Raw genomic sequence first — 27,853 nt, 5'->3', positions numbered from 1 at the left:
GGCCCTGGGCACCAGGCAGCAGCTCACTTGCCCAACCCCAAGGGAGGGCAGGCCAGGGAGGGGAAGAAGGCTGGGAGCTTCCTAAGAGGGAGGAGATTGGGCTATGCATCACACACACACACACACACACACACACACACACACACCCGCCCTGGGGCAAAGAAGATAGGGAGAGCAGGGGGAGGGGAGCCTGGCAGAAGTGTTTATCTACAGGGCTGGAGGAGGGCTGTCACCCAGCCTCTCACAGGAAATCTCCCAGACAGGGTGAGTAGGGCCTGGGGGATGGGGCTCAGCCCGGCAGCCCCCAGGGCTGGGAAAGCCCTATGTCCCCTGCAGGCTGGGTTGCCTCAGGCCAAGCTCGCTCTGGCCTTAGTTTCCCCACTACCCCTGGAGAGAAGGAAGACAAAGACTCTGTGAGCACTAGGGATGAAAGGCTCAGCCCAGGCCCAGACCACCACTCCCTGTAAAACTGGGCGGGTGACGCCGCTGCTCTTTCTGGCTGGTGAGTAGCCTGATCATCTTTGAAGATGAAACATGCTGGGGCCTAATGAGGAGTCAGTTGGCCAAGGTGGGAGCAGGGCAGGGCTGGGCTGTGGGAGCCCTGCACCTGCCCCACCTGATCAGCACCCCAGGGGGACAGAACGCTTCCCATTTCTGTGCAGGGCCCCCTCCACTGCACCAGCCTCGCCTCCTCCCCTTCCAGGCCAGTGCTCCTTCTCCTCCCCTGCTCCTGGCTACCTCCCTGTCAGGCATCCCTCAGTCCTAGGGGGGCTGGAGCTACAGCAAAGGCCTTGGAGGACTGCCTTGGCCTCAAGATGCCCCCTTCACTGCCCTGGGCTGGGCCAATACCCCTGCTTTTGGGGACACCCTGCTGAGACACACAGGGCACTTCCATTATCATAGCTGACCAGGGGCAAAGGCTTCCTTTACACACAGGAGAACAGTGCTCAATATAAAGGACGCCCTCAGGCCACTTACTCCCTTCCCTGGTTGCTAAAGAGACATTTGCTACCAGATGGGCTCCAAAAAGCAAGGAGCCAAGTGGAAGCCTCCATCCTGGTGGTCACAGCTGTGCTGAGTGAGGTCACAGGAGTGGCCTCCAAAGTGTGTGAAGTGCACACTCTTAACTGGGTAGATCAGATATAGGCCTCTTTTCTGCTACCATTCCCCTGCTTTCTCTCTTCTTTTTTCTTCCCTCAGCCTTGCCTGGGGCCTGCCTGCTTGTGTCCTGCTTAGACAGACCCTTCCCACCCATGAGCTGACCCCACTGCTTTTGCAAGGCCCTGGAACATCCAAACACATTTGCCACAAACAGCTCATTTCCCAGGAAATCGTTGGGAGATGAGAACGGGGCGTGCACACAGCTCATGCTCTCCTGGGAGGCAGGCGGCAGGCTCATAAATGCACTAATATTAAGCACAGACTCAAAGATAACCTTACCTCCATGTTCCAGGAGAGGAGCATACACCTGGGATTATCATATCTTCTTAATGGTTCATTTGTGTTCATTAAGTAAATTAATTCATTTATCTGATTTGCAGAGCGAATGCCCAAAGGGTGGACTTCTGGATCGTCAACATCCAACCTCCAAGTGAGCTTTTGGAATTACTACTTTCTTAAATTAGAAAGATCTTTATCTCCATTCCTCGTCCTTGAGGCCCCGGGGATAGGGGAGCTCATAGAGATCCACACAACCCCACCCTCCCCACCTCCCAGAGCCAGGCTTGGGGATCCCACTTTGAAGCCCCCTATGCTCCCATACCACGGCCCCTGGTTGAACCTGGGAGGGCAGCCTGGGTGGCTCAGTGGTTTAGCGCTGCCTTCAGCCCAGGTTGTGGTCCTGGAGACCTGGGATCGAGTCCCACGTCGGGCTCCCTGCATGGAGCCTGCTTCTCCCTCTGCCTGTGTCTCTGCCTCTCTCTCTCTCCCCACCCCTCTCTCATGAATAAATAAATAAAATCTTTTTTTTTTTTTAAGATTTTTATTTATTTATTCATGAGAGACAGAGAGAGAGAGAGAGAGAGAGAGAGAGAGAGAGGGCAGAGACACAGGCAGAGGGAGAAGCAGGCTCCATGCACCGGGAGCCCGACGTGGGACTCGATCCCGAGTCTCCAGGATCGCGCCCTGGGCCAAAGGCAGGCGCCAAACCGCTGCGCCACCCAGGGATCCCAATAAATAAAATCTTAAAAAAAAAAAAAAAAGGAAGAACCTGGGAAAGGCCAAGGACTCAGCCTTAGTGGCGCAGTAGGAGACGCCCAGCTCCACTTCCCTCACCAGCATTTCAGCTCCCACATCCTCTCTAACCTAAGACTAATGGAGCACCCCATGCTAACACATCCCTACTGGACTATAGAAGATGCAGCAAAACCCAGGGGCAGGCCAGGGGGTTAAGGGGCTGCGACATGCATGCCTGTGCACACAGCGCCCCACTCCACCTGTGAGAGGGGTGCAAGCGAGGGTACTAATTACAGGCTATGCGGAGATGGTGAGCACCTCCTCTCACCAGAGGGAGGCAGCTTGCTGGAATTTTAAGGCCCTAGGCTTTCAGGAAGCCTGGCAGCAATAAGGCCCTACATACAGGTTGTGCAGTGTGGATGGCCCTGCCTTCCTGGCCACCTGGTGGTGCCATACCCTGGTTGAGGAGGGCAGGCACGAGGTGCTCACCTTGTGGTCTAGTTCCGCACTGGCTTTTGGCTGTTGCTCCCGGCAGGGTGGCAAGGTCTCAGAGCCCAGATACTGCCTGAGGGACGATGGCTTCATGAGGGTCAGGAGCTGGCTGAGTGAAGACAGCTGGGGAGGAGAAGAGAGGCTGTCACACAGAGGGTGCTTGGGACACTTGGGGACTCAGTCAGCACCAGCAGGTCAGAGCCTGGGCTCTGGAGCCAGACCACCAGCTTCCATGACCTGGCTCCACCTCTCACTGGCATGCTGTATGGCTTCTTGGAGCCTGAGTGTCCTATCTGTAAGATGGAGACAACCACCTGTTGTCCTCCAAGAGAGGAGAGTCACACGTGCACGTGATGTCTGGCACAGGCTGAGTCTTCCTTGAAAGGAGTGAACTAAGATCTCCATAGGTTGGGGGTTTGATCCACTTCTCTGGGGTAAGCACTCAGGCCTGAAAGAACCAAGGCCAGTGGAGAGCGCCAGACTCTTCCCACCCTGAGCTGCTGCTCTGGTGCCTCTCTTCACTGAACCTGCTGTGGGCTTGGAGAGGCTTAGGGAGGAGCAGAGGCTCTGTACCACCCGCCCCCTTCTCGAGATGGCTGCACTGGCTCCATGCTCCACATCAGTCTGCCTGCCCCCATCTCTCCACCCCCGCCCTTTTGCTTGCAGGGGATTTTAAAGCAAATCCAAACATTGTATCATTTTACCCATAAAGAGCTTTTCACCAAAAAGGATAAGGATTTCTTTCCCCAGCATGGTCACTGCATCATTCTCCCACCCAAAACTATCAAGAATTCCTTATGCAATCTAACACTATGTTCTGTTTTCTTTGATTGTCTCAAAAATGTCCTTACCAGTTGTGTTGTTGGGATGAGGATTCCCAGAGGTCCACACACTGCATTTGGTTGATATGTCACTTAATCTGCTAACTGCCCCACCCCTCCCCATGTAAATTGCTTACCCTCTGAACAAATGGGAGTGCTCCCACCCCTCCCTGAAACAGCGCTGGCATAAGCCCAGGTGGCTGCAGTGAGCCACTCCTGGCCTAGTGGCTGCACCTGGTTTGGGCAGCCTGGGCCCAACATGGACCCAACATGGACCACCAGCTGCCCTGGAGCTTACTTGTGGTCAGGACAGAGGCAGGCAGTTTCTGGGCCCTGGCCCCTCTGGGCCACCTGCAACCTGGGAAAGGGGGATGCAGAATGAAGAAACTGAGCCAGTGTAATTCACAGAGGCACTATCTTTTTAGATGTAGCAGGTGCAGTGTGGCCAAAAGGGCTTAGGCCGGAGCCCCCAGTCCTGCTCCCTGCTCGAGCCCAGCCTTGCCCGACACACCTGGCTTCCTCTCCCTGACTCACTTGCAGACACCTGCTCAGCATCTCAGCAGGCCACAGGCTTAGACAGCCCACAAGAGCAGCTGGGCTGAAGACTTAGGAGACAGGCCTAGGGCCTTGGCTCCTGGAAGGGGGCCAGGGCTTCTTGGCCTAGTGTCTGATCCCTTTAGGAAGGGAGAGGAGGAGGCAGGGAGAGAGAGAAGGTTCTAGGCGAAGAGAGGCACCATCTGGAACTTTACCAAAATCTGAGCTATGCCATCTCACTCAGGTCTTGCAAAGCTGGGGAGGGTTTCCAAAACAGCCCTGCCTGCTTGGGGATCACAGCTGTCCAAGCACAGGGGCCAGACTGCAGCCCACGCCCCCAGAAGCCATCCTCAGGCAGGCAGCCTCCCCCAGCTAGACCCTCCCAGCTACAGGAGCCCTGGGCGGGGCTGGGCAGAGTACACAACAGCAGATCAGCGGCTCAGCTCACTTGCTAGCTCCAATCTTTCTCCTCTCCTCGAAAAGTGCTTCACCCTGCTCAGCGCAGCAAGCTGCCGCCTTCTGATTGCTTGCTCTCTTTTGTTTCCAGTTCTGGTAAGCCACACCCCCGGTAAGCCTGGATAAGGGCTTATTTGGACCATGCGTCCCAGCGGGGCCAGGGCCTGACATTGCACCTCCCCACCTCACCCCCACTGCTGGGAGCTGTCTCTGCAAACAATCAGCCCATTAGGAGAGACACCTCCAGGCAAGAGGCAAATGATCACCGATCACCCAAGAAGGCAGGCCTCCACTGGTCTTGTCTGCTGGGTGGGCAGGAGGAGGTAGGCAAATTCCAGCTGGGCAACTGTCCACACGGCCAGTCACTCCAGTGCTCAGACCCCGCGTGCTTCTATCTGCCCAGTGGAGAAGGCCAGGATCTTAAGGGTCTGTGAGGCACAGGCAGCCTTGCTGCTCCCTAGGGCCTGCATCCCGACCAGGCCTTCTGACCAGACATGCACAGCTGTCCCTGTTCTCTTTCTAGCCCCAGCCCCCTGTCTACCCTGCCACCCACACCTGCCATTCCTCTTGCCCCGAACTACTTTTGTTTTTACCCCATTTACCACCTCTTAACATGTTCTGTAATTTCCTTGTTCGTTATGTTTATCATCTGTCCCCTCTCCTTCACTAGCATGTAAGGCCCAGGAGGGCAGTTTTGTTCACTGCAGTGTCCCCAGAGTCGAGCACAGCCCCTGGCATGTGGTATGTGTTTCATAAGCACCCATTCAGTGAAGGCATGCAGGGCAGGGCTGCAGCCAGCCTCTCCCCAGGAAATGCAGACCCTTGTCCTCCTCCGTTTCGGCCATTTAAAGCTCATGTCTTCCAAACTCCAAACTGAAAGTCATGGCTTGACAAAAGAGGTTTGCTGTGTTGCAAGAGGTGGCCTGGGATAAGAAGCAAACTCCCAATTTGTCTCCAAACCTGTTCCACCTGTGTCTTGCCTATCTTGGTAAAGGGCTTCTTCATGCTGCCAGCTGCGTAGACCCTGGAGCCCTCCTCGTCTCCCTTCTCTTACATCTCCTGTCCCACTGGCTGGACTTGGCAAATACACCCAGAGTTGGACCACCTCTCACCACCTACGCCACTGTCTCCAGGATTATTGCAACCGCCTATGCTCAACATAGCAGCCAGAATAATTTAAAAATATTTTATAAGTCAGATTGTTTCTTTTATCAAAACCTTCCAATGGCTCTCCTCTTTAGCATAAAAGTCAAAGCCCTTACCATAGCCTGGAGATGCTGACGGATCGAATCCCCACTTACCTGTCTGACCTCAACTTCTACTACTCCATCCTTGGTCCTCTGCTCCAGCTGCAGTGGCTTCTGTTTTTCCTCTAACCTAAGAGAACTCTGCCCGCCCCAGGGCCTTTGCCCTTTGCTGTTCCCTGTGTGGAAGGCTCTTCCCAGGGAAACCTGCCTTACTTCTTCACTTCTGTGCACAAATGTCCCCATCTCCCAACATTCCCTCTCCTCTTTATCTGGCTTCATTTTTCTCCAGAGCCCGTATATCCATCTGGTATGGCAAATATTTACTTTTTTCTTGGTGCCTGTGTCTGTTCCCTGCCGCCCCTCCCGGGACCACGAGTTTCACAAGGGAGGGACTGAGTTCTGTTCAGGGCTCTCTTCAGTGCCCTGAGCAGGGTATGAAGCACACTGGTGCATGAAGCCAAAAACTCTGCTCTTTCTGGGATATTTCCAGGATTCCCAAGGACAACAGGAAGCAGCCTGATCCCAAGGCTCTTCTGGAAAATGCAAGCCTTGGGGTATTGCATCCTGACCACCTACAGAAGTCTCATCCCTCAAATTCTAATTCTTCAGCTCCTGTTCCTAGGGCTTTAGACTGTATCCTAAGACAGAGAGCCAAGCCATCCAGGGGTACCTAGTGGTGCCCTGAAAGGCCTCTGTCCAGGTAGTCACCACAGACTACCTGGACAGGAGTCAATTCTCAACCCTTGGACTCCCCTTCATAGTCAATTAATTGATAAGGTTTATCAAGCACTTATACATCAACAAAGGAAGTAGAAGGGACAGCTCTTGTCCCTCTGCTACTTAGGATAAAGCAGGGTAGCTTCAGCATAAAGTGGCAGATGTGGTCTGGGCTGTCACCATAATGAAAGCCAAGGAAGGGGCCGGAAAAGCGGAGACAGTATGTTGCGGTGGTCAAGAACAAGAACTCTGGATTCAAATCCTAGCTCCACAGCTTTCCTACTGTATGACCCTGTGGAGTTTCCTAGCTGCACCTGGCTCAGTGTTCCCATCTGTGAAAAACGTCTCATGGTAACAGTCCTTACTGTCTGGGGCTGCTATGAGAGGTAAGCTCTGAGACTAGCATCTGGGACATGGTGTAGAGTGTTGTACTATGCAGAGTGTTGGCTTCCACCATTTTGGCAGGGATGTGATGATGGAAAGGAAGGGGGGTCAGGGCACAGAGCTGTGTTCAGAAGGTGTGAGGCTGGCCCACAAGGAGGGCCAAGAACAACAGGTGGCACAGGTGGACCACGGGGAGAAGTTGGGAAAAGGGGCGTTATGGGGTTTGCCAGGGGCGGCTCGGGGGGCCAAGGTGGCCCTTTGAAGGGGAGGATCTGTCTGACAGGCCAGACTGGAAAGGGGAGTGCCTGCAGCCCGCAGACTTAGGAGGTGCCACACAGCAGCCCCAGGCCTGCAGTGGAGATGGGGGAAATACGCAGGGAGGGTTGCAGGCAGGCCTCAGCTGGTCCTTCCCCTCCTAGAGCTGCCAGGAGGCTGGTGCAGCTGTGCACAGCCTGCAATGTCTGCCTGCAGACTCCTCTGCAACACTAGCACTGACTGACTCAGCCTCTGAGACCGGCTCGGGACACCTTCTCTGGAAGCCACTTCACTGCCCTCAGGCAGAGTTAGTCACTGCGCCCTTGGCCCACCTGGCTCACACCCTCTGTTCTGAGGTTGGTTCCTGGTGCGAAGCCTGGCACAGAGCCTGGCACACAGGCAGTGATTAGCTAGGGTCTCCTGAATAGATGGGTGCATGGTGGGAATGTGGGTGACTAGTATGGTTGGAAAGCCCGGGAGCTGGGCAGAGGTGGGCCTGGCTTGGCCCTGGCAGGCTCTGGGGAGCAGCTGGGGGCTCCTAGGCCAGCTCTCCCCCAGGGAGACATCCCCACTTTGAGGAACCCTGTTCACTGCCTCCCGTAAAGGGCCCACCAGGCCCAGACAACCCAGCTCTTCCTCCATAGCACTTCCCCTCCTGACTCTCTGGTCTCCATTATGTTCCCCTCACTCTCCCATGTACTGGCTCTAGGCAATAAAAAAACCATCAAAACAAAGTCCAAGCCTTCATTTGACCCTGATGCTTGAGCCACCTTTTGGTCACTGCGAAACCCTGCAGGTGGGTGGCGATCTCTACCCTTCACCCATAGCTGGAGAAATGCTGATCTTGATGCTCTGGCCTTTCCCCCCTGCTCTGCTGACACCATGCTCCTTGGGGCTCGGCGACCCCCATCTGCCATCCACAGCTCTCTGGGGCCCTGTGATCTTGTCTGTTTATTGCATCTCTGCCTGTCCCCACTCCTAACTGCTTGGCATCCCCAAGACACTGTTTGGTCTCTCCTCCTTCAGAGATGCTCTGTCGTCAGGCTTTCACCTGTGTGAAGTGACCCCAGTGCAGGCCACTCCCTCCCCCACACCTCCCCAGGTCTCTGGGGAAAGGGACCTTCCTCTTGCACACTCCCGGAACTCAACCTCAGGCTCATTCACTCCACAAGCATATGCTGAGTTCCTGTGTGCCAGGCACTGTGCTAGATGCCAACAGGCAGTGGTGAGTAGAAAGCATTTAGTCTCTGTACTCAAGATGCTGCTGCTGTGTGTGTGTGTGTGTGTGTGTGTGCGTATGAACACAAACTCTGACCAAATAAATAAGAAAATATCAGGAGATAAATATAAATAATTTAAAACAGGGTGATGGTATCAGGGAACTTTGGATTGGGTGATCAGGAAAGGCCTCTAAAGGGATCCCTGGGTGGCGCAGCGGTTTGGCGCCTGCCTTTGGCCCAGGGCACGATCCTGGAGACCCGGGATCGAATCCCACATCAGGCTCCCGGTGCATGGAGCCTGCTTCTCCCTCTGCCTATGTCTCTGCCTCTCTCTCTCTCTCTCTGTGACTATCATAAATAAATAAAAATTAAAAAAAAAATTAAAAAAAAAAAAAAAAGGAAAGGCCTCTAAAATTCAACATTTTAGCAGGAACTGGAATGACAAGAAGCCCCAGCCATGCTAAGTCCTAGGGAGAAAGTATTTATGGTAAAGAGGGCAGCCAGGGCAAAAGCCAGGCCGAGCCCACTCTGAAAAGCCAACACAACCAGTCAGCTTTCTGAGCACCCGCCCTACAATCACATCATTGCAGACTCAGCTATATTGTCCAGCCTGCCCTGGGATGTGCTGGAACATTCTCTCAGCACTCTGGGCAAGGGGTTACACAGGCTTGCCCAGTACACCTCTAGAATGGAGACACACAGCCCTTCACAGGGACTGCCTTGCCCCTCTCGTGTTGCTGAGCCAGAAGGTTCAGTTGTACCCAGCAACTACTCTGGGATCCTAGGGGGAAGGGAGAGAACATGCTCAGCTTCTCTGCCACCCATTCTTGGGCTGGCCGGGACCCACACTGCCCCTAGGGCCTTGATCTGCGGAGGCTGTGGTCAGAGCTTTCTGGGGGGAAGAGGAATGGGGAAAGAAGACAAAGCTCTACTTTTCTTGCTGCCCCAAGAATGCCTAACACTGGAAAAGGAGAGGCACTCGGAGTAGTTCTAAGTGCATAGTGTTTGTCTTCACTTCCACTGGTTTTTCCTCCTATAAAAAGTAATGGAAGGAGGGAATGGGAATTGGTGTTTAATGGGTATGGAGTTTTTATTTGGGAGGATGAAAAAAGATTCTGGAGATAGATGGTGGTGATGGCCGCATAGCATCATCAATGTCCTTAGTGCCGCTGAATTGTACACTTCAAAATGGTTGAATTCTACACTTAAAATTGTCATAATAGTAAAAAAAAAAAACAAAAAAAAAAAAACAAAAAAAAACCCAAACCAAAAAACACGTTAAAATGGTAAATTTTATGTCATGCATATTTTACCACAACTAAGAACACAAAAGTAACACATGCTCCCAGCTCACTGCTCTATCCTCAGTGCCTAGCACACAGAAAGCTTACAAAACGGTAAGTGTTGAATGCAGGAATATGAGTGAAAAGTTCAAACTCAATTTGACTCTCCTGGCCTGAGGCTCCCAACCTCTGGGAAAAGTCGCAGGAGTAGGCAGGCCTCAGGGGAGAGACCTCTGCTCACCCACAGGCTTCCAGGGCCCAATGGCTACTGCCCAGCTGAGGCAAAGACTCACCTGGGCCTTCTCTTCCCAGAGAGGGAGCATCTCTTGCTGGTCCAGCATCTGGGCAATGATCACGAGGCTGAGCTGGCTTCGAAGCTGCCTGTGAAGGAAGGAGTTAGAGGAACTGAGGGGTGGGACACTCTCATAGAGGGTGGGCTAGAAGTCCACGTGGGGGCAGGATACACTCTGAGCAGTGAACATGGGAAAGCTGTGCTGACCAGAGTACTCTGCCTGGCTCTTTTGGTTTATAGTGTTTGTTTATTTTAGAAGCAATAAAATGTGATGAGAAAATTAAAAAACAAGCAAAAGGAAAAAAAGTAAAGTTACTAGTAATTTCAGAGGCTGGTGAAGTAGTGTTTTCCTTCCTAGTTGATCCTTCTCTCTCAATATCTACACTTATCTGTGGATATACAGAGATAAGGAACCTTCAACGGCATTTGCATAGACCTTTGCCTTTTCTGTCCTTTGTAGCCTTAGAATCTTTCAGCCAAAGTGGGGTAGTGGAAAGTGGGGCTAAACTTTTTTTTCTTTTTCCTTCACATAGCATCAACTTTCCTTTGGCGAACCTGCTCACCCAGGGTGGGCATATGAGCCATGCCTGGCCCATCAGAGTGGGCCAGGATGAGGCTTGGGGCGCGGTGGCTGAGGAGGCTGGAGGGGGTGATGGGAAGAGGGGTCGAGGGCCCCTCCTCTGCCCATGCTCCCTGCCACAGCTTGTCTCCACCAAGAGAGTCATATCTCTCTTGCACATCAACACATGGTGGCCCCTCCATGGGCAGCAGATGTCAGCCTCTGGCATGGACCTTGATGTGGTCACAGTCCATAGTTCCTGCAGAGAGCCACCATCAGAAGAAGCAAAGGACAGGTTCTGAAGCTTGAGGAAACAAGGAGCATGAGGAAGTCACTTGGGCTGGAATCTTCTCCTTAGAGGAGAATGCCCTCAGGTAACACCCCTGCCAGAGGGACCCACGGCTGCTCTCACCCATATCCCTGGAATGACACCATAAGGAACTGAAAGACTAGACATCCCAGACAGCTTGTTACTGGAAGCACTGGGAAATGTTAAGCAAGTATTCTGGGGAGGCAGGATCCAGCCTGTCAACTTCTGGGCTAGGTGGTCCAGTCTCCACGGCAGCTTTCTTAGGGCAGAGACTGCTGCCGCCCAGGCCTCACGAGGGAGGCTCGTGGGTGATGAGGAACTGAGGTAGGAGCGGCTCCTCAAAGCTCCTGTGGGGCTGGGCAGGCTAGTACCTCAACCAGGGGCCTTGCTGATTTTCTTAGCACTTGGTTGAGAAAGAGAGATCAACAAAGCAATAGGCTCTTGAATAAAAAGAGAAAAAAGCGGCACCTGGGCAGCTCAGTGGTTGAGTGACTTTGGCTCAGGTTGTGATCCCGGGGGCCTGGGATGGAGTCCCACATCGGGCTCCCCACAGGGACCCTGCTTCTCCCTCTGCCTATGTCTCTGCCTCTCTGTCTCTTTCATGAATAAATAAATAAAATCTTAAGAAAAGAAAAAAAAAAAAAAACAGGCAGTAACACCATACACGAGAAAGGACATCAAAGAGGGGGAAATGCATAGTGCTGGTAAAGGTGCAGGGCAGCAGAGATGCTCACACACAGTAGGTGGGAATTTCAACTGTACATTCACTTTAAGAAACTGCTTAGCAAGATCAACTAAAGATGAACACGTGCTCACCCTGTGACCTAGCAATGCTACTCCTAGGTACGCATACACATACAAAGGTGGAAGTGCACTTATAATACACCATCAGAATGCATCTACAGACTGGGCTCTATCCATACAACTTGATCCTACTCATAATGACAGTGAGCTAAAACTACATTCAAAAGGCCTGGATGATCTTCACAGTGTCATGTGAAAGAAGCCAGATACAAAAGAATACATGTGCATGATTTAATTCATATAAAGTACAAAAACGGCCAAATAGCAGCTGTTGGAAACCTGAGCAGTGGTGATGGTTGGGGGTGGGGTGGGCAGGTTCTGCTTATGTTTTATTTCTTGACCTGAGTGTTGGTTTCACATGGATTCCACTTGTGGCAATCCACTGAGCCATCCACCTGTGGTCTGGGTTCTGTTCTGTTTGTATGTTGCAGTTCAATAAAACTATTACTTAAAGAAGAAATTCGGGTGCTGGGGGAGACAGGATTGCCAGATTTAGCCAGTAAAAATATAGGATGCCTAATTCAACTTGAATTAATTTTTTTTAAACATTTAAAAAAGATTTTTAAAAAATTTATTTCAGAGAAGAGAGCCCATGCGAACAAGCCTGAGCTGGGGGTGGGGAGGTGCAGAGGGAGAAGCAGACTCCCTGCTGAACACAGAGTCTGACACAGGGCTCGATCCCAGGACCCTGAGATCATAACCTGAGGCAAAGGCAGACGCTTCACTGACTGAGCCATACAGCCGCCCTTAACTTTGAATTTCTTATTGATAAACAAAGAATAATTTTCTTAGCATAAGTTTCCCCCCTGCACTGTTTATATTTTATCTGGCAGCTCAGAGAGGCACCAGCCATCCATTCCTGATCAGGAAGCTGACATTAACCAGCCTGGGGCCCTCCCCGACACTGTCTCCCTTTAGCCTTGAACCCTTTCTGCGGAGAACTTTGTGTTCCCACCTGACCTTCTGAGACTGTGGAGAGGCAGTGTGGTTTAGCCCCATGGGATAGAAAATAGGAGTCCTTCATCATCCTCCACACCAGACTCCTGTGAGCGCAGCCAGACCTGGCCCTTCACCCAGAGCCCCACCCTCCATTTTCTCCCGGAGCCCTGGCCACACCACATACCCTGCATGGCTTCCACCTTATTGGCAGCCAGGACCTGCTCTCCAGCTGTTCCCTGTGAGCCCCAGCAGCAGCTGGGCCGGGAACACAGTGGGAGGTAAACGGCCCCTCTGTGCTGCTCCTCCAAAGCTAACTCTAGCCAGAGTCAAAAGTCCTGCATCTGGGCTTCATTAATCCCAAACCCAGGCCTGTGTGGGAGCAACTTTACCCTGCAGAGGGCGGGGAGGGGCCAACCTGGGGGTGGGGGTGCTGGCAGGCCAGCAGAGCAGAGCCGGGGTGGTTCCAGAAGGGAAGAAGCAGGCTGGGTGGGTCAGGACAGGGCTGCTGTCCAGAAAAGAAGAAAAGCACCATAAAAAGCTCCGGGTGAATGGATGAAAAGGAACCCACATCTGAGGGTGGCATGTCCCCCCTCGCTGTCCCCGCCTGCTCACTGCCTTTCGTTCTGATGGCCCCTGCCTTTTAAACAGTCTCCCGTGCTCTCAGTTCCCACTGGGACACAGGGGCAGGGGAGGGGACCACTTTTTCATTTTAGGCTGAGAACGTACTCTACGGAGGAGAAAACACAAAGACTCACCCTAAATAACACCCAAACTGTGCAGGGAGCAAGCAAAGGAGCCCTTGGGCTCAGCAGAGGTTGGCTAGGGGTTCTTCCTTTCCTAGAAGCTGCCTGACCCCACCCGGCAAGGCCTCCCCGGAACTCAAACCAGACGGACAAAGGAGGATGCAGAAGCCACTGGAGCCATCCCAGCCACTGTCATATAAGGAAACAAGCTCCAGCTCTCTGCTCACACCAGGCCAGGCCTCTGCCTCAGCTCTGCCCCCCTCCTCTGCTCCCCCACCATGGGCCTCCGTAAGATCAGGACACTGGATTAGCACTCAGAGGAGCCTAAGGCACAGCGAAATCTGGAAATGACTTTTCCAAATCCATAGCAGAGCTGGGAAGTGGAATGCAGGCACACTGCTTCCCAGCCTCCAGCCTTCCCTCTAGCTCCTGCAAGGGGCAGCCCAGCCAGGCACCCGGCGCGTGCAGGGACTCGGAGGAAAGCAAAGGCACTAACCAGTGTGGGCCTCTAGATTGTTGGGACAACAACACTGGTCAATGCAGTCCTCTCTGCTGTCCCCCGCCCTTCACTTGTTCAGAAGGGAACCAGGCCCTGCCAAGGCTGAACTACCCTAAAAGGCCATCAGGCATCTGGCCAAAGGCGTGAGCTGCCTTTTCCATGTCTCTAGGGCAGCTCAGGAAGCAACAACGGTGGCCTGTTCCGCTGTGGAAATGCTGCCCAACACCCTGCTGCAGGGCATCTGCCTGGCTTGCTTCTCCAGGGCTGTCCACATTGCCTCTCTGGCACCACAGCCACCTCTCATGCCACTTCCCCTCCCACCCCCTCAGGCCTTCACTTGGAGTCTATCTTAACGTAGGAGCATATACTACCCAGGCAGGAAGGAACAGGGCCCAGCTTAGAGGTCAGGGCAACCTCCTTGGGAGTCTGCCCAGGCATCCACACACACCTTGGGGTGCTCATGAATGTGGGCATGCATAGTGCAGACAGGAAGATACAACCACAGATTCTTACGGAAGACCACTACATGCCAACATGAAGGATCCAAATACAACAGCTCAGTTCTGCATGGATGAGTCCCACAAAGTGTTGACACTATGCTGAGAAAGCCAAACACAAGAGAGAACACTGTACATATACATGTTCAAAAACAGGCAAAACAAAGCTATGGGATGAAAGTCGGGGAAGTGGTTTTAGTCACCTCTGATGTGTCCTTTCCTGCATATATATAAATTAAAAAGTTACTATTATTTATTAAACAAAGTTCATACGGACAATTACAACCCAACTCCCATCCTCTTTATCATTCTACTTCCCTCTTTCTTTTTGGTATCATGATGAAATCCACAGAACTTTAGGCTTAGAACACATCTTAAAAAGTCATTCCACCTAGGCAGTGCCTGACTGGCTCAGTTGGTAGAGCATGAGACTGAATTTCAGGGTCAAAAGTCATAAGTTGAAGCCCCATTTTGGGCACAGAACTTAATTAAAAACAAAGCCACCCCATCTAATGTCTGCATATTTGTCCATTTAATTAGGCCCTCCACATACCTGAGGGAAGTGGCCATATTTTCCACAACTAACTCTTCTTCAGGTGCAACAGCCACACTTTTTTCTCTCAGAATCTTTTTTCCACTGTAGTTTGGGTCCTCCGAAGACCCTGGGGGGTTGTCAATGTTAACATCAGTGAGGTGCTCAGAGCTGGCCTGGATGCTGCTTTTCCTGGCTGCCCTGTGATGCTACACAGACCACAGATTGAGCCCAAAGTCTTTCTCACACGTCTTGCTGTCACATCCCATTTCCAAGATCTTGTTGTTAATTGCGTAGCTGGGTCTCACTTTTCCTCTCAGAATGTCATTATGGTTTGTTGAGATCTTCTGGGATCTTCCATTCCCTGTCAGTTGTATTCATGTCATGCAGGAGTCTGACTATTGTTCCATTAATGGCCTCATCTGAGACATGGGGTCTGTCCCTACTGACCTGTCAGGGAAGACAAGACTGTGGGGGCCCTAGGGGCCTACCCTCCAGGACAGCACTCTGATGGCCAGCAGCACCTTGTGAAGAGCCTAGCTACTTCAGCATTGCTCAGCCCATCTCGTTGTCCTCAGGATACGACAGTAGACTCTACCAAGTGCCTTACAAGAACCCAGACAGTCCTCTCAAGAGTACTATTCTGGTTGGTCTGTCAAAACATAAATGAGACTAGTCTGGTATGATTTATTCTTAGGAATCCTAGAAAGCAGAGCTTCCTTCTCTGTGTATGTGCTCACAAACCATCCCTGGGGAATGATGGGGCGGGGGGGGGGGGGGGGTGCCTCGAGCCCGCCATGCTCCTTCTGGACAGTCCCTCCCTACCTCCCAAGGTCTCCGTGGACTCAGGGGACCCCATCTGCTCCTCTCAAAGGATTGATGTGGAATGTCCTTGTACCACAGGGGACTTAAACCCATTCCACACAGCTGGATGCAGACACACGGTCTCCTCCCGTGCTGTCTTAGGCTTCAATTCCCTTTGATCAATAGTGGAGTCCAGATGAAAAATTATGCTCCTTGTCGGAGAAAAGAAGCAAAATAGGAATTATGTAGTGTCGTTCTCTCTTCATCAGTGTCAATATATCACTGCCAGCACCAAACAGCACTCCTTGCCTCGAAAACAACTAGGTAGAAGCCCGTTCTGTGGGACTTAGTATTCTCCACCGGCAGCATTACTGGTCCATGTTCTTTGTCCATCTGCTGTTTTTGCGTTCCACTCTCCATCTTCCACATCTTTTGAAGTCCGAGATCATGCCTGAGCTTTTGGTGCAGCCCCTGTAGCCTTTAGACATTTCCCACTTTTTCCTTACTGGGTTGGTTTGCAGTGTGCAAAGTGGTACCACACCATCTCCGCGTCTGCCCGAGCCATCTCTCTCTTTGGAATTGGCTACTAAAAACCAACTCTGTGCCTTTTGAGATCTGCCCTCCAGAAACAACTGCTCCACTGGCATTCCCTCGAGTCCCGTCTCCCTATCAGGCTCCAAGGGCCCAGAGGGCAAAGTCCCAGCTCCTCCCTCAAGATGCTCACATCCCAGTGGGTCAGCAAAAGTGCTGACAGTCAGGACCTGTGAAGGAGGCATTTCTGGAGAGATACCTTGGTCTGAGCCTAGTCTTGAGGGTGAGGAAGTGCTAACCAAGCAAAGAGGAGGAGAGGAATAAGGGAAGACAGAATTGATGCTGAAAGGCTCCAAGACAAATCATGAGTTGAGGTGGCTAGAGCATGGGAGGCTGCCTGGGACGCTGGGCAGGGGATAAAATACGGTTTTGAGGGGATCCCTGGGTGGCTCAGTGGTTTAGTGCCTGCCTTTGGCCCAGGGCGCGATCCTGGAGTCCCGGGATCGAGTCCCAAGTCGGGCTCCCGGCATGGAGCCTGCTCCTCCCTCCTCCTGTGTCTCTACCTCTCTCTCTCTCTCTTTCTCTCTGTCTATGATAAATAAATAAATCTTTAAAAAAATATGATTTTGAAATAGGATACAAGGGTCCTAGTATTGCCGCTGTTTGAATTTCATCCTGAGGACAGATGCCTGAGGGATTTTAATGAAGCAAAGTAGTGATGTGGCTGGCTCTGCATCTCAAGGGAGGCCACACTGCCGGACAGTGCAAACATGGGTCAGATGGGGGACAGTTTGGAAGGAGGTAGCAATCCAGGGGTGCTGTGGTAAGATCTGGAACTGTGTGAGGGTGATGGGAGAGGTGGCTGTTGCTGGGGAGGAGGAGCTGAAGGGGACAAGGGGTGACCCCATACTTCCAGGCTTTAGGGAGTGGGCAGGTGCTGACATGGTCATGGAGCCACAGAAGACAGGAGAAGCTGGTGACATGCTAAACCTGAAATACTTGTCCATGCAGATTTGGTGCTTAGCAGGAAAGTCTGGCCAAAGGTATCAACTTGGGAGCCCCTGGCATGTGCTTGGAGTTGCAGCCATGGATATAGAGGAGGTGGGGTCTCAAATCCAGTGCCCCCAGGAAGTGGAATCTGAGGTGGAGGTGAGCATGAAGGGAATTTATGGCAGGAGAAGAGGAGACAGGTGCTCTTGGGATGACTTCCTGTGGGGATGAAGGAAGCAGGTTTGAACCAAAGGAGAAAGCCAGGCTGGAATACACAGTCACAGCAAAGCCCTTGGCTAACCCCACAAGGACCTCTGGAGCTGGCAATGTCCTTCAGAGACATCCTGGACTGAGGCAGAGGGGCAGGCGTTGGGCTTCTCCCAAGAAAGGCACCTTGCCTCAGATAAGGTAACCATGTTCTGCAAGGCAATTCCTGGGGTGGGCTGGCAGGGCGACACTCAGCAGCTGGGGAAGGGGTGCCAGAGACCCAAAGCCAGGCCTATGAACAGAGCACCACAGTGCCCAGCCTGATAGCAAAGTAGTGTGTGGTGTGACTAAAGGAGGGGCACTGGGGCAGAATCTCCCCGCAAACCAAGGCTTGAGGAGCAGTGGAGGAAGGAATTAGATAATGGCAGCTGAGAAGGATAGACCGAAGAAGCAGAGTCTGGGGAATGATACTGTGAAGCCAAGGAAGAAAACAATAAGCTTGTTCCTGAGAAAGGGTCATTAGGTCATTAGTGATAAGGCAGTTTGGCTAGAGTACCAGATGAGGTGCATCTCCTCTACTCCTGGCTTTTTTTTTTTCTTTTTATATAAATATTTATTCATGAGAGACAAGAGAGAGAGGCAGAGACATAGAGGGAGAAGCAGGCTCCCTGTGGAGAGCACAATGTGGGACTTGATCCCAGGACCCTAGGATCATGTCCTGAGCCAAAGACAGACACACAAACACTAGCCACCCAGGCATCCCAATACTCTTGGGTCTTTAGGTCATTCCTATCACCCCCTACATGCATGCCCACTCATAAAGGTGAGCCAAATCCTCTTCAGCCACAATCCTTCACACTCCTGGCTTTATCGTGACCCAGTTTTTCTTTGCTGCCCTCTTGGTTCCAGCATGGCCCCTCTGCCCCTAGACATGACCTTCATCCTGCCTCTAATTCCTCCGGATTTTGAGACCTTCTAAAATTCTAAGAGTTGGGGGACCTTGGCTGCCTCCTTCTAGAATGTTCTGGCCTTGTCCACCCCCAGCGCCTGAAATGTCTTGTTTTCTTATGTGAGAATTCCCTATGACACTCTGAGCTCTGAAGAATTCATTCTGTGTCAGGGTGGGCAGGGTTCAGAGTGCCTATTCTGGGTGAATGAAGTAAGGGAGGGTAGGGAGATGTAGTAGAAGCTGTAGGGGTGAGGGTGGCAGCAGAACTGCTCCTCTAAGGTAGGAGATGCACGAGTGCATGTATTTGCTGAGGAAGAATTAGAGAATAAAAAATGAAAGGCACAGGAAAAAGGGATGACTATAGGTCTGGAGGGGGCAGGACTGTTGGTGCCTGATATGGGAGGTCAGGTGAGCAAGAAGGAAGGTGGTGAGTCGTGGGTCAACTAGGTTATGTGTAGAGAAACAAGGGGCAATGCTGTTTGCTAGAGTAGAGATTTTAAAGAGATTTATTCATTCATTCATGAAAGACACACACACACAGAAGGAGGGGTGGGGGGGGGGAGAGAGAGAGAGAGAGAGAGAGAGAGAGAGAGGCAGACACAGGCTCCATGCTGGGAGCCCTATGTGGGACTTGATCTCAGGTCTCCAGGATCACGCCCTGGGCCAAAGGCAGGCGCCAAACCGCTGAGCCACCCCAGGATCCACACCCTCCCCCCCCCCCCCCCCCGTTTTTTTTAAAGATTTTTTAAAATTTATTTATTCATTCATGAAAGACACAGAGAGAGACAGAGAGGGGAATGATATTAGTAGCAGGAAGTGTGGTGATGTCTGGAATCTGCTGAGGGCCCCAAGGAAGTTGGCCAGCAGTTCTGAATGAGCCCTGGTCAGCCAGAGGGGTCAGGGGCCCAGGAGGGACAGGATACGTGTGGTGGCGCACGGGGAGGGAGTTATGATGGAGCAAGGAGTCAAGGATAGACAGGCTGGGGGAGAATGAACTGGTCTAGGGCCTGTACTGAGGCGGGGGTGGGGTGGAGGTGATGCAAGGGTGGGGACAGGACACCCTACGAGGAAGGTGCAGGCCCTGGCCCCTTCCTGAGGGGAGGGAGCAGCCTCACCCCAGCGGCTTGGGTACATGAAGGAACGAAGGAACATGGGGATAGCTATGGGGCGCCCGCATGTGTCGCATGTGTCCTGGCTCTTATCCCCAGTGTACAAAGACCTGAAGACTCTGAAGGCCACTTTCTCCCAGGGCTCCTGCACTTGTACGTGAGCAGCCAGCTGCCTCCTTGCTGGTCAGAACCTGGCTGATCTGGCAGCCTGCTCAAGCCGGTTTCATCTTCTCCTCTATTCTGGATGCCACAGTTGAACAGCATACGCGGGACATTTAATAAACATTCGCGGGTGGTGAAGGAGGTGGGGCCTGGGGCCTGCAAACATCAGCCTGCAGCAGAGTGAAAGCAGCCCTGAGCCTCCACCCTCCCACTAAAAGGGTTCCTCGGAGTGGCTGCAGAGACTTACAACACTTGCTGGAGACCCTGCACAGAAGCCTGAAGGGCAAGTCCTTCCCACAGGCCCCTGGAGTTACCCCAGAGGGGCCGACTCCCAAAACAGACTCTCTTCCAAGGGAAAGTCTTCCTATTGGCCCTATTTCAAATGGTTTGCTCTAGTATTTACTTTCATTTCTCATAGTTGAGCTCAACTATGCCTTAAATTTACAGTGCATCCCTGAAGTCTTGGTCAACAAGGTTGGGAGCAGGGTTGTGTGTGTGTGTGTGTGCGCCCACGCACACGTGCACATCACACAAATCTTGGTGGAAGTTCTCGCTTTGTGCTTAACCAGTCAGTAGACTAAGAATGTGACAGAATGTACAATACGCCCTCCTTCCTGGGGTCAGTCTGGGCACTGAGCCCAGTGGGGCAGCCACCATGAGGGCCTAACAAGGCTGCCAGCAAGCTCCTCCAACGTTGCTACCACAGGGAGCAGGCGGTGGGGCGGGGGGGGGTGGGGGGGGGGGGTGGGGGGGGTGGTGGTGGTGGTGGCTAGCTAAAGACCACAGTGAATACAGTGAAGCTGTAAAGAAGAATTAGAAGCTCTTTCTGATCCAATTTGGAATGACTGCCAAAACATACCCTGAAGTGAAAAGCAGGGCGGAGAGAACATGCAGGGAAGCATAAATGAGACATGGAGGCAGCCTAGGTGGCTACGGTAGGGGTACATTTTCAATAGGTGCTCCTGGGTGCCTTTTGAATTTTGTTCTATTTGAATGCTTTATCTAATATAAATAAATAGATAATACCCATCCTTCCTCCTTCCTTCCTTCCTTCCTTCCTTCCTTCCTTCCTTCCTTCCTTCCTTCCTTCTCTTTTCTTTCTTTCTTTTTTTTTCTTTTCTTTTCTTTCTTTCTTTTTCTTTATTTATTCATAAGAGAGACAGAGTGACAGAGACACAGGCAGAGGGAGAAGCAGGCTCCTGGGATCACGCCCCGAGCTGAAGGCAGATGCTCAACCACTGAGCCACCCAGGTGCCCCCCATCCTTCTTTCTTAGCAAAGCTTGTGGCAGGAATTAATCACCGTAGTTGATGCATCTGTTTGAAAGTGAGGTGAGGCTGTCCTATTATATTCACTCCTGGCATTGAAGGAACACTTAGCAAAGGCCCTGGAGCTACAAAGACATCCCCATAAATGACACAGATCCCTGAAATCAATTTGATTCAATTAACAGATGAACATCATCATAAATTTAGGATATGATGAAGGTAGTCTCAAATCGGCTGGGAAAGGTGGATTATGAAGACAAAAAAGAAAGTTGGTGTTGGCCTCATTGGCTCTTCAGAGGTGGAAAAAATCAAATTAGATCCCAACCTCTTATCTTTGAAAACAGATTCCAGATAGGATTAAGAACCAATAGTAACAAAGTTAATATTTTTATGATCTTGGGTAGGGAAGGCTTTTCTTTTCAAGATAGATTCAATTAGAATCAGCTCTCTATACCATCCATATAACTTTTCTGTCAAGCTAAATCTATTCTAAAATAAAATTATAAAAAACCCAAAACCTTAGTTTGCCAAAAGATATCATGTACAAAAGTTTAAAAAGTGTGATGTAACAACAACAAAAAAAAGATGTATAGACTTAGAAGAAGGGATCCCTGGGTGGCGCAGCGGTTTGGCGCCTGCCTTTGGCCCAGGGCACGATCCTGGAGACCCCGGATCGAGTCCCACATCGGGCTCCCGGTGCATGGAGCCTGCTTCTCCCTCTGCCTGTGTCTCTGCCTCTCTCTCTCTCTCTCTCTGTGACTATCATAAATGAATAAAAAATAAAATAAAAAAAAGAATATTAAAAAAAAGACTTAGAAGAAGAAAATAGAGTGCTGAAACATATATAAGCAATTATTACTAAAGTAATAAGATTAATTGCTCCACAGAAAAGTGGGCAAGAGGCATCAAGATATAGTTTACAAAAAGAGAAACAAAAAAGGCCAATAAACATGAAAGGATTCTCAATTTCGCTGGCAATCAGAGGAATAAAAATCAGAACGACAGGGGCAACCTGGGTGGCTCAGCGGTTTAGCATCGCCTTCAGCCAGGGCGTGATCCTGGAGACCCGGGATCGAGTCCCACGTCGGGCTCCCTGCATGGAGCCTGCTTCTCCCTCTGCCTGTGTCTCTGCCTCTCTCTCTCTCTCTCTCTCTGTCATGAATAAATTAGTAAATCTTTAAAAAAAAAAAATCAGAACGACAGGATGACATTTCTCAGCAAATTGACTAAAATTTCAAAACAAAACAGAATACTAGCAGAGAAACAGACATTTTCATGTCCACTGATGGTATTATTAATTGATACAGTTTTTTTGGAAGCCAAATTTCAAATGTATATACCTTAGGTCTGCAGTCTCACTTCAAAGAGTTTATCCTCTAGAAACATTTGCACAGATGTACAAAGCTGGTGCCCTGCATGACTATCCAGATTAGGGAGCTGTGTGTAGACTAGGGGACACTATACAGCTAAGAAAAAGAATGTTCATCATACACGTGTATGTACGTAAAAGCACACATACATGTGTATGTAGTATATACATATATGTGTGTGTGCATGTATGTGTACACATGAATGAGAAAAACGGGCGCCTTGTTGGCTCAGTTGGTAGAGTATGCAACTTTTAACTTCAGGGTTGTGGGTTAAATTTAAGCCCATTAGGGAAGGAGGGTACTTAAAAAAAAGAAACGAAGAAAGAAAGAAAAACAAGTACAAATAATGTGGCCTATTGGGAGCAAACAGGAAACGGGCTGGACACCATTGCCCTGGAAGCATTTGGACTTGGCTATTCCAGGTAAGGCAGAGATACAATAATCCCATGTATCCACAGAATGGACAGACTTTGAGGGAGGAGGGGACAGATTGCCACTGCCAGCGTCCATCCAGGTGAGAGACATGACATGAAAGCAGGAGCAGGTGGGACAGAGGTGGCTGAGACCCAGACAGGTGCCTGTTTTTATGGAACTGACATGGACAGGCAATCACAAACAAGAATTTGGGATTTGGAAATCAGAATGGACAGGATTTAGGATGAACAGGCATGATGGGCTGGGGTGGGAGAGACCTCTCAGATGACAATTTCTGACTCTGCAACACAGTGGGCTAGCTGTTTGGGGTTGAACAGGGAGCCTGGAGACAGAGGTCAGCTTCTTTAGATCATTTGGAAAGAAGTCCCATGCATCTGGGCTTAATGTAGATGGTGCCCGCCAAGGTACTACTCTGGTGCTCATGCTTAAAGTTCTCAGACAGAGCTTCTAGAAGCCCAGTTCTTTCAAGTATAGAGCAACAAGTTCCCTTTAAGGACTGTGGAGAGGCCTCCTCTCTTTCAACCAGATTCACAGAAAGGGACTGAACTCTCCTTCTCAGGACTGAAGCTGAGCTCAGGATGATTGCACCCAGCAGGGCCCTGGGGATATGTGTTCTGAATGGAATGCCTAGTCGGCTTCCAGAAGCTGCCCCTGGGGAGGGAGTTGCAGGGGAATGGCCCCAGCGGAGGGTTACTTGAAAGGCCCCAGAACAGGCCTGGCTGGAAGGGTGGGGAGGGCCCTCATTCCAGATGGGAGGAGAGGAGAGATAAGGAGTGATCTGCTCCAGAGAGGACAAGGACTTCCCTATGGCTGTGGCCTACAGTGGGGGAAGGAAGGAGGAAAGGAGAGACTGGGTGGGGGCAGGTCCAGAGCAAGGGTCTCATCTCCCAGTGGGCTGTTTGTTCACCTTGTTCATTCAATCGAAAAGAATTTACAGAGTGCTGACAGTGTGTCAGGCGCTGTTCTAGATGCCGGAGGATATGGCCATGACTCCATACTGGAGGTAACGTGGAGAACAGGCACCATAAATAAGGAACAAACAGTAAGAAAACTTCTGGCAGAAAGCCATGCTGTGCAGAAAATAAAGCAGAATGTTGAGAGTTTGGGAGCGGGGACAGGGGAGGATTGATGAGGGGACATAATGCTGCGGAGGTCTGAAGGACAAGAAGGAACCCTCTACCAAGGAGTGGGAGCAGCAGGTGGGGGTGGGGAGGGGTGGGAACAGGGGTGGGGGGGCGGCGGCGATGCAGGCAGAAGCTAATTGTATAAGGCAATTGTTTTGCTAATAAGACTATGTTAAGAAAATTAGGCTTTTTTCCTTTAGTAATGAACTCATTAGTGAGTTGTATTTTTAGTTCTTTCTCCTGGGTTTTAGAGATTGGGCAGGAGGGGGAGGTTTGTTGGGACTCAAGGGGAGGATTCTGGATCCCCACAGCCCACCCTGTCCCAGGGGAAGGGATGAGTGTCAGAGGGAGGAGGCAGAGGTGGAGGAGCACCCACCTGCTTCGAGAGGTCACGTCCAAGAAGAACTGCACGAGTGCCAGCAGGTTGTGGTGGTGACCTGACACCTTGCTCAGGGTGCAGCAGAGCTGCTGGAGCTGTGAGGACAGCAGGTATCAAGGTGGGTTGCAAGAGGGCGGCCTTCCACCCTGACTTCTCCACCAGTCCACTTAGAGTAAGGAGAAGGGGGGGGTCACGGAGGCCAGGGTGAAAGGGAAGTTTCCTTGGCATCCTGCTCACCTCCAAGCCTGCTATTCCCATTTAGTGACTTGAGTTGCAACTTTAGTCCCTAGTGACAAGGCCACATGAGGCGGCTAGGGCTTGGGCTTTGGCTGCAGGGGATGGGGATCCGGAGGCATGGTTACCTTCCCTGGCCACTCCTGGATGTTCTGAAGGAGCAGGAGCAGAAGCTGCTGAAGATCGGTCTTGGGCAGCAGGCGGAGCTCCACATCTAGGCCAGCTTGGCACAGCAACTCAATCAGGCCCAAGAGGTCCCCATCAGTGTAGGCCACTGGCTGGGTGAGGGCACAGAGTGCCAGGAACTGGAGAGTGGAGAGAGTGCTAGGGCAGGGATGGCCTCCTAGGAGGAGGCCAGGCAGGGCAGGAGGGGCTAGGCAGCAGCTGAGAAAACCAAACACAAGACCCAGAGTCACGCCCCGCACAGGGTACTCAGGTGGCAGGCCCAGTCGTGGGACCATGCGCTTTCTGCAGCATTGGTCCCAGCAGCCAGCATGGTGCCTGCACGGTGGTGCTGAGCACACTGTGGGTGCTTCATGGTACCTACTGCATCAAACTGCTGTCTGACTCACCTTACAGATGTAGCTCAGGCTAATGTCCAAGGCAATCGCTGGGGGGGTGTCCTGCTGCTCACTCCAGCTCAGGCTAATGTTGTTTTTAAGCACTCTAAGGTAAGACAAAAACAAAGGGAAGGAAATGGGAGGAGGTGGATGCAAGGGGAGGACTGCAGCAGAGAGGAGGCCTGCCACTGCTCAGAAGCAGAGAGCCTGTGGATGACCCCTTCAGTCTGGAGGGGCTAATGCTCTGTGTGTGCTGGTCATCTACTGCTACATAACAAATGACCCAAAAATACAGAGGCTTAAAAACGATTATCATGTCATGCAGTTTCTGAGAGTCGAGAATCCAGGAGCAGCTTAGCTGGTGGTTCTGGCTCACGGTTTCTTGGAACATTGCCTCCAAAATATTGGGAGTGGGGCTGCTGTCATGTCAGGCCCGAATGGGCTAGAACTGCTTCCCAGCAATGTGCCCACCAGCAGGTCCTTACAATACAGGGCTCTCCACAGGGAATCCTCAACACCACGGGCCAGCTTCCACCAACGCAAGCCATCTGGGGGGGGGGGGGGGGGGCGGAATGCCAGAGACAGATGCCACAGCCCTTTTTTTTTTTTTTTTTTTGCCACAGCCTTTATCACCTGGTCTTGGAAGTGACATCCCATCACTCTTGATTTCTCCAGTCCACACAGGCCACCCAGACTCAGCACGGGAGTGAGAGCTACACAAGGGGAAGAACACCAGGAGTGGGGAACACTGGGGGCCATATCCCAACCCATTCCAGCCAGGCCTCTGGTTTGATTTTTCTGGGACCCAAAGACCAGAAAATCATACTCCACTGCCCCAAGAGAGTCTTCCTCAAGAAAGTTCTTTGTCCATACAGGTATGGTGACTCTTTGCATGCACTGAGAAGTACACCACATTGCAGCCCACATGGGGGCTGGTTTCCAAGGTCAGCATGTAATATGGGGACATTCAGAGTAAAAATGAGAACCCCTCCACAGGTCTCACACTAACATGCTGTCTGCCAATAAGCCTAGCATGGCCAGTTTTTCCCTAGTGTGGAAACAGATCTGGTTGAGCCTAGAGATGTTGAGATGAAGTTAGAGCTTAGGGTCATATGAAAACAAACAGCTCTTTAAAGACTAAAGTTGGACTCAGGGTGGCCAGATGCTCACAGTGAAAGGGGCACCAGTGGACAGCAGAGCTGCACCACTGATGCACAGACTTTCTAGGCACATTCCCTGGATAGAAACAGAGCAGGATCGGTCTCACTAAATGACTCTTTCTCTCTGGACAAATGCATATTGTTGATTGCTGTATACTGTTGAGGTGAGCTTATGACAAGGCTTCCTGTGCTGTCTCGTCCACTTTTCCACTCTTATTAACTGGTTTGGAGTTCCTGATAACAGTGGGCTCTCCACAATGAAGGCATTGATGACAGCAACACTGCTGACCACATCAGCCTCCAGGGTAGCCGCCTGACCACTGACGAAGGAGGAGAGCTCTGTTCCTGTAGGCTCCAGGGAAAAGTCCCTGCTCTTTTTTACTGGGCGCTGGTGCTGCGTCTCAGAGGGGAAGGAGAAATCCATCTTTAGGCACCCAGGGAAATGGTGCCCCCACACATCAAAGTTGGGGGGGGGGCAAGGGGTTAGGACTGGGCTTGGCCATTCGTCCAGAGTCCAGCATTTATAAGGACCAGAAAAAGGGCAAGGCTGCATGTGCACATCTGGGCACCTGCCAGCCCCGTGTCAATATGGGAGGGGCATTCCGGTATGCTCCAGCCTGTGAGCATGCATGTGTATGGAAGCCATGAGTGGGAATGCTTTCTGACTTCCTAGAGGGTGGGGGCAGGCACACAATTGACTGTGACTTTGCTGAAGAGGAATGGGCTTTCAGACAGTCTGGTGCTGCCAGAGGTAGGAGGAGTGTGGAAAACGTGAGCTGGGGAGGGAAGAGTGTCTGTGACAAGAGCCCTCTCCTTGGGAAGCAATGCCAACCTCCCAAGTGAAGAGGGCAGACAGCCTCCCAGTGTATGCTCCAGCATTTCCCTGCACTGCCTCTCCTTGGGAACAGCAGGCAATATAGTGTGGTCCTTTATTCCCTACCTTTCTAAGGTTCTGAGGAACCACTTGACTGAACCGACTGCATCTGTGACGCAGTATCAGCTGATACCCAGGCCTCCATCCCCAGGCTCTGAACTGGAGGCCAAGGACACAGGCATTCACAGCCTAGCAATCTCGCTCTCCTCCTGGACTCTGGCAGGTTAACAGCGAGACGGTCCCACCACTAGACTCCATAAACAAAGTGCTTCATCTGTCCCACTCTGCCCCTCAGCCCTGACCTCTGGATGGCTGGCTTAGGGCTTGGCCTGTGGCCAGCACCCAGGAGCTGGAGTTTGGATTATGACGACGCTGTTCTACACTCACAAGTAATCTTGAGAAGGGCACGTCACTGACCTCTACCCCAGTTTCTAGGTTTGTTTCCCCCAAGAGTTGAAAATAATAGAGTTACTGTCTGTACAGTATGCTGACATTCTCAGCAGGAGGATGGTAAGAGAGGCATGTGAGCACAACTGCCTCTGTAACTGAGAGCCATCATCAAGGCACCCAGTGGTTGGGGCCCCACCATGCAGGCTGGACCAGTCCAGGCTCTATTAGCCCAGGTCAACACAGTGAAGGGGAATCAATGCTGAGCTAATGGGAAGGGAGAGAGAAGTATATTTTACCTGGGTTGAATTACACCATCCCGAGATGGCCAGTGACCAGCCTCCCCTACACTGGACAGGATGCCCTTTCAATGGATTAACTGTCATTTAGTTATTACCTTCTGGCGTCTATGCCAGGCTGCCGTATCAGAGAACCAAGTGGATGAAGGTTTCTGGCACTAGGCTACAGCAGATTGGTGACCAGTCCTGTGTATCTGACTGGGACTTTCAGCTGGGCTTTGTAACCTGGGAGCAACCTTATTAGACCAGCTGT

The 27,853-nt window shown here is 51.6% G+C and overlaps 1 protein-coding gene across 13 annotated transcripts in view; it reads right to left on the bottom strand.

Moving 5' to 3' along the window:
- Nucleotides 1-27,853, bottom strand: part of FAM178B (family with sequence similarity 178 member B) — a 110,051-nt gene that overhangs the window by 14,030 nt on the left and 68,168 nt on the right. For 6 of the 13 annotated variants that reach the window (XM_038551100.1, XM_038551102.1, XM_038551104.1 and 3 more), the window contains 5 exons: nucleotides 24,893-24,986; nucleotides 24,449-24,625; nucleotides 24,084-24,181; nucleotides 9,878-9,965; nucleotides 2,665-2,790 (listed from right to left, as the gene is read on the bottom strand). In XM_038551100.1, coding sequence (XP_038407028.1) covers nucleotides 2,665-2,790; nucleotides 9,878-9,965; nucleotides 24,084-24,181; nucleotides 24,449-24,625; nucleotides 24,893-24,986 — 583 coding nt within the window. Of the gene's footprint in view, nucleotides 1-2,664; nucleotides 2,791-2,981; nucleotides 3,182-3,518; nucleotides 3,629-4,470; nucleotides 4,573-5,779; nucleotides 6,087-9,877; nucleotides 9,966-13,243; nucleotides 13,376-21,790; nucleotides 21,814-24,083; nucleotides 24,182-24,448; nucleotides 24,626-24,892; nucleotides 24,987-27,853 lie in introns of those variants that run through there. The other 7 variants (XM_038551107.1, XM_038551109.1, XM_038551108.1 and 4 more) reach the window with 7 other exon arrangements.

The sequence above is a fragment of the Canis lupus genome, chromosome 10 (genome assembly GCF_011100685.1).
Source record: "Canis lupus familiaris isolate Mischka breed German Shepherd chromosome 10, alternate assembly UU_Cfam_GSD_1.0, whole genome shotgun sequence".
Lineage (NCBI taxonomy): Eukaryota > Metazoa > Chordata > Mammalia > Carnivora > Canidae > Canis > Canis lupus.
Note: the sequence above shows the minus strand (reverse complement) of the source record. Positions and strands in the feature narration are given on the sequence as shown.